Source organism: Primulina tabacum, chromosome 8 (genome assembly GCF_025594145.1).
Source record: "Primulina tabacum isolate GXHZ01 chromosome 8, ASM2559414v2, whole genome shotgun sequence".
Taxonomy (NCBI): domain Eukaryota; kingdom Viridiplantae; phylum Streptophyta; class Magnoliopsida; order Lamiales; family Gesneriaceae; genus Primulina; species Primulina tabacum.
In genome coordinates, this window is record NC_134557.1 from 39,509,223 (window position 1) to 39,516,048 (window position 6,826).

The window sequence follows — 6,826 nt, forward strand, 5'->3', positions numbered from 1 at the left end:
TTCGCATTTCGTTCAAGTTTTGTAAAGACGTCGATATGATTTATGAAATATATTGGTTTTGAATATTTGATTACAACAAGGCTTGTTGTTAATAGTCATATGATTATTGAAAACGCGAAATTCCTTCGTTTAATCCTCCAGAATCGCGTTTTTGCCAAAAATGCACATAAAATATAGTATAGACTTAACCGGTGTGAATGATGACCGTGGCCAACTCTATTTATTACTTGTCTCCTTTAATAATACATTTATAAATAATATGAAAAATGTATTAATAATAAATTTATAAATAAATATTTTATGTAAAAAAAATCTCTTGACAAAAATAATTAGGAATATTCCAAAAATTATGTTTTAGAATAATAAAATTTAAAATTGACGGATTGGATTTGATAGCTAGTTCTCTATTTGATTTAAAATAAAATCATATGAATCATATGATACAATGGGCTGAATATATATTATTAATTTAAAATACATTATCTGTGATATTTTATATTTGATATATAAATAAAATCATTTTTTTGTTGATAAATAAAATCAGTTTGATATATATATATATATATATATATATATATATAAAATTTTGAGGCACGTGCATCATCCGCCCATTGGCATATATATATATATATATATATATATAAAATTTTGAGGCACGTGCATCATCCGCCCATTGGCATGCAATTGTGAATATTTACTACGGTGGTTAGATTGCAAGCTGTTTCCGACAACCATTTGGTGAAACTAATTTGGTTGTAGTAAATGCTTGTACATTTTATTCATTGAGCAATAATACAAGGCATCCAATGTTTCTATCTTCCATGTTTGATGAATATATATCGACAGATGAATCAAAATTCGAATAGGATGTCGATACTCCACACGTGTCAATTATTTTTCAAATATATAATCTAATTTCTACATTCAGTAACATTTTTTTTACTTATATACTTCCATTAATTAAGTATTGGAAAACATGCAACTATTTTCTGAATAAATTAAGTAGTTGGTTTGTTTATGAATCTTGTTTCCAGATATTTTCTTAATACATATGTTAAAACAAAGAAGCTTATATATTTAAGACGGATGTCAATTGTAATATGTGCGCATGTGTGTTTCGATGAAAAACAACATTGATGAACACGAAAATGGTATTAAGGCTGGGCGATTATCTGAGTAAAAATCATGTATTAAATGATATAATGAAAGCATGTATTATAATGTACAATATGATAATCGAAGATGAACGTGATCTTAGTGCACCAATTCAAGATGCTAGGGAAGCACTAACTCCGGTGATAGAAATGACTGTCAATGAGCATATCAGATTTCGAGAATTTCTCCGTCGATATAAAAAATAAAAGACAAAGGCGCTCACTATGTATTACGAAATGGTTTAATTGATAATTTATGATATGAATATGAGTGTTCAAATATTTGAAGTTGTATTTATAATATGTTATTTAATTTAATGTCGTGTTAATTTTATTTCACCGATTTTAATTATTTATATTTCAATTCGTATAATACTGATTTCAATAATATATTTAAAATAAGTAAAAGAATATTCTTGAAAATAATTTTTTTTAGAGTATGATTTGAAGTAGATGGGTTGGTGATAAAAATATTGTATTTGGTGCAAAAACTATATTATTTTAAAATAGAGTTTTGGACTGGGGAATACGTCAGACACAATAAATAAAATAAAATAAAATTATGGCGTTTCTTAGCTATATAAAATACAATGTACGACCCTATGATTATTGATATGGGGCCAGCGAAAAAGAACTTGTCGCCCGATTGACGGTAAACCCTTGTCTGGAGCTAGGAATTTTTTTTTAATGCATTTTCCTTGGAAAAATGTTTTCTTGATTTGCACCAAAAACTGAAGAAGAATGAGCGAAGAGAAGCTCAAGATTTTGATGTATCCATGGCTGGCCATGGGGCATCTTACGACGTTTCTTCACCTCTCCAACAAACTTGCCGAAAGAGGCCACATAATTTTTTTCCTCCTCCCCACAAAAACACAGTCCAAATTGAACCAATTCAATCTCCACCCGGATCGCATAAGCTTCATACCGATCACAATCCCTCATGTCGAAGGCCTCCCAGAAGGAGCCGAAACCACAGCAGACATTAGCTTCGCAATGGGTCCACTTCTCAGGCACGCAATGGATCTCACACAACCCTTGGTTGATTCTTTACTCAAGGAAATCAAACCCCATTTCGTGTTCTTCGACTTCACGTATTGGTTGCCTGCTTTGGCGCGGCGATTTGGCATTAAATCCGTTGGTTATATGATCGTAAGCCCTGCCTCTGTAGGGTACCTCCTTCGCGATGAGCTGGAGGCTGACGCTTTGTTGGAACCTCCCACTGGTTTCCCTCCATCAGTACTCAAGCTTTCCCCGCAAGAAGTGCGTTCGCGGAGGCAATGGTGCACTTTGAAAGAACGTTGGAGTGGCATGAACTTTGTGCAGCGTTTGATTATGTCAATTGATGAATGTGATGCACTTGGATTCAAATCATGCAGAGAAATGGATGGGCCATACTGTGAATTTCTTGAAAAAAAGCACAAGAAACCGGTTATTCTGGCAGGCCCCGTGTTACCAGAGCCACCGACAGTAAGTCTAGATGAGGCATGGGCCAATTGGCTGCATCAATTCGCAGCCAAATCAGTAATCTTCTGCGCATTCGGCAGTGAAGCCATTCTGAAACTGGATCAATTTCAAGAACTAGTTTTGGGTTTAGAAATCACCGGGCTTCCATTTCTTGCTGCAATGAAACCACCAGAAGGAGGTAATACCGTAGAAGAAGCACTGCCCGAAGGTTTCAAGCACAGAACTGAGAAAAGAGGCGTCATCCACGGAGGTTGGGTACAACAACAGCTGATCTTATCCCACCCTTCGATCGGGTGCTTCGTCACGCATTGCGGGTCAGGTTCGTTGTCGGAGGCGATGGTGAGCGAATGCCAGTTGGTGCTAATACCACATAAGGGGGACCATTTCATCAATGCAAGAATGATGGAGGGAGAGTTGCGGGTCGGAGTCGAGGTTAAGAGGGGAGACGAAGATGGATTTTTCACAAAAGAGGCTGTGATGGAGACCATCAAATTGGTTATGGGAGAAGAGAGTGAGATCGGGAAAGAAATCAGGGCAAATCATGCCAAGTGGAGGGATTTCTTGTTGACTAAAGGGCTCGAGGATTCTTACATGGATGAGTTTGTTCAGCAGCTGAGACGCCTTGTAATATGACTTCAAATTCTCTCTGTCCTTTTATCGAAGTGTTAATGAATTGAAATAAATGGATCACAGTCCATCCCTTATGCTTATTTTGATTTTTCAAGGCGACCGGAGTCGTATTATGTAAATCCGCGTACATCTTAGATTGGTATTACTACGTGTTTGCTTAAACATGTGAGTGTCACTAACTTTTAAAACAAACAAATGTGAGCTTCAATTCGGTCTTTCGTTCTAATATCTAATTAAGTGTCGAAAACTAAAAATTGAAGTGAACGATGAGATTTAAGATATGAACTTTGCAGAAAATTGTGTGTTTTTTTTATGATTAACGGAGAGAGAGCTTGTTTTTGACTTCTTTTTCTCTTTTACATGTGCAGTTCCCCGAGCTGCCTTAACTTACACTCTTAAGTTTCAGCATCATGGGACATGTCTATTTTGTGCTTTAATTATACAATCAGTGTTTGTAAAATATTTTTTAATTGTTTATTTAGTTTATATTTAAATAAAAATCAAAATATAATTATAAAAAATAGGAGAAACCACCCTAATTTTGATATATAATTTTTAAAAAAAATAAAAATAAAATAAAAAGGGGAAAAAGTTCCAAGTAGGGACATGTCTCAAGAATCACTCCAGCACATGGGACACGTCTCAAGAATCACTCCTTCAAATTCACTATATATTTCAAAAATCATCTCCCATGTGCTGCAGCATTTTCGAAGATTTTGGAAGGTGAAGTTTTGTCCATTTTTCGAGTGTATGTTTAGGGTATGATTTTGTCGAAATCCGATCTCCACTATTCAAAATACACTATCATATGTTTCAAACATCATATCAAAAATTCAAACAAATTTCACGGTTAGTTTTCTGTACACAGTTTTCGCAAAAAAACTGCTCAAATTTTATGATAGAACATCATACATACGTTTTTTCGTCCATAAACAGGTCAAATGATTCTAGACCAGATCTCCATCGTCATAATTTAGTTGACGTAATCTGGAACGTTGTGTGAAAGTTTGAACCCGATCCAACGGTGCAATAATTCCCAAATAATTTTGCAAAATGATTGATTTTCTGGTCGAAGTGTTACTGCAATTTGGAAGTGTCGTTTGCATGATTTTCTATTGTTAAATTCTTCAAACAATACTAAGGTAAGTAGGCTTGTTTTAAAATATATTGTGTATGAATTATTTCATTTGTGAAAGTTTCGATCGAGCACCGTTATTCTGTTTCCACCCCTTCTTGATACGATTATCGTATATTTTATGTTTTGACATTATGATGATTCAACTGGATATGAGTGAGAATCCCAGTATGAGATATTTTTATGGCTCTTACATGGTGAGATTATAACTATTATACGGCTTCACCCCTTAAATGAGTAAAAATTAGGGAGCGATATCAGTAAATCATGGAAATTAGATGAATCTCATTGTCTAGACCAAGCTATGCTTATGTTTATGTTTATGATATATGATACAAAATATGTTATGCATAATGTACTGCTTTTTCAAATATCATTTGTACTTGTTATGTATGTGCTCAAGCGGCCTCCACTTACTGAATAACAACAATATCACTCACCTCTTACTCTACCCTTCTTATATAAGTCAGATGAGAAAATCGAGAAAGATGAACAAGACCAGTTTTGGGGCTGATAATAAGATGAATCAAGAAGTTTATTTTATTTTGCTCTTATTTAAGTATTTTAGTTCTTGTTGTAAACGTTTTCGCATATTTTTATCTTTTTAAGAATATATGTTGTAAAGACGATTTTATGATTGATTATGAGTAATAAACCTGTTTTTGTTTTATATTGTAATACGAGACTTGTTATTTTCAATTGTGTTGTTGTTAAACAACTTTGGTGTCGACTAAGCCTAGGCTCGGGACGCGACAATTAATGAATTATTTATGGGAGCAATAATTTAGTCATAATCATTCAAGTCATTTCAACTGTTGGAGTATTTTAAGTTTTGGTTATTTAACAAGGTTGGTGATCCAATAGATTATTACAAAGCCTAAACTAACTGAATTCAAGAAGGAAAAATGAATATTCATAAAATTAAGTTTTCTAAGGATATTAATTGATTACAGAGCCGAATTGATAAAACATAAGAAGGGCATTGATAGCCAAATCGATTCAAGATTATTAATGAATCCCAAAAGACGGTCTATTTATGACGATCAATCAGTCCTCAATAAAAGATCAGTCTAGTTAAAATACCCTATAAATTTTCTCCTTACCAAAAGTAACTGAATCTTAATTAAAATAAATCCGAAAAATTGAATAAAATATATTTATTTTCAAATAAATATTCTTGATTAATTGTTGTTTGAATAAAAATTAAAATACGATGCAATTGATCCGAATTAAACTGTCGGTTATATTAGAGCCATGTTACATCACATTTATAATTTTTTTTATTTAACATAAATATAAAAATGTCCACCAACTCCATTCTAGAAAAGTTAATGGATTAAAAACTGTTGGTATTTTATGATTTGCTTCCTTGAACTTTTCTAAATGATGGAAAGCACTTTGGCATGATTTGTAAAGTTTCATGTTCAATCAATCTACACGTTTTTTTTTTCTTTATTAGATATACCGTATCACTTTCTATTACTTTGAGTTTGTAGTTTTTTTTTGGGTGAATTTCAAAAGTATGCATGATTTGTAAAGTTTCGATCCAAATGTCTCGTGATTTCCTTTCAATTTAGGGGTGTCAAAATCAGACACGACCCATCAACCCAAAAGGGTTCAACGTGAAAAAAATCTGGTTTGAGTTTAAGGGTTTTTGGGTTCAGGTCAGCTACAACCCGATCTGACCCGAAAAAAATGATCAGGTTGAGTTGGGTTCGGGTCAACCCTCCCCGAGTTGACCCGAAAATGTTAATTTATTTAAAAAATATATAATTAATAAATATTACATACATTTTTATATATTATATGTCTGAAAAATATTTATTATATATTTATATCCTAAATTTTCATAATTTAATATTTATTTTGAATATTTTTTATTTTTTAAACTATTGTTTATTTGATTTAGTAAATATATTTTATTTTTTCTACAATTAGACTTTCAAATTTAAGTCACATATATGATAGATATTTTTTTATTATATGTTTAAATTAAAATATTATTTTTTTAATTTTATTTAATTTTCTTTAAAAAAATTAAGAATAAGGTTAATCGGGTTGATTGGGTTGATCATTGTTCTAGTTCGGTTTCGGGTTCGGGTTGAGAGTTTTCGGGTTGGCTCGAATTCGGGTTAGGTTCGAGTTGAGCAATTTTTGAATAGTACTATCGCTCAACCCGACCTTACCACCCGAATTGACACCGTTATTTCAATGGTAGTATTTTATCATAATTAACAATTGATTTGTTTTATAATTATTTATAATCAATTTTATTTAAATTGACATGGTAGTTTATTTCTATGTTTCTCATTTATGAAAATTAATTTTTTTTATGTAGATTTATAAAAATGTTATAATTAAATTAAATATTTGAAATATAAATTTGTTTCACACGCAATACATGTTAGGTTGCCGGTTTAAATAAATAGTAGTGTAGACTGTA

General features: G+C 32.2%; 1 protein-coding gene across 1 annotated transcript; it reads left to right on the forward strand.

Annotated features, from left to right (window-relative positions):
- The first annotated feature begins 1,760 nt into the window (after positions 1-1,760).
- Positions 1,761-3,328, forward strand: LOC142554105 (cyanidin 3-O-galactoside 2''-O-xylosyltransferase FGGT1-like). The gene has a single exon (XM_075664736.1). The coding sequence runs from the start codon at positions 1,896-1,898 to the stop codon at positions 3,249-3,251; it is 1,356 nt and encodes a 451-aa protein (XP_075520851.1). The 5' UTR covers positions 1,761-1,895; the 3' UTR covers positions 3,252-3,328.
- The last annotated feature ends 3,498 nt before the right edge of the window (positions 3,329-6,826 follow it).

What these genes read in the sequence shown, in the direction of transcription:
- LOC142554105 (XM_075664736.1), top strand. Translation starts at nt 1,896, where the DNA reads ATGAGCGAAGAGAAGCTCAAGATTTTGATGTATCCATGGCTGGCCATG.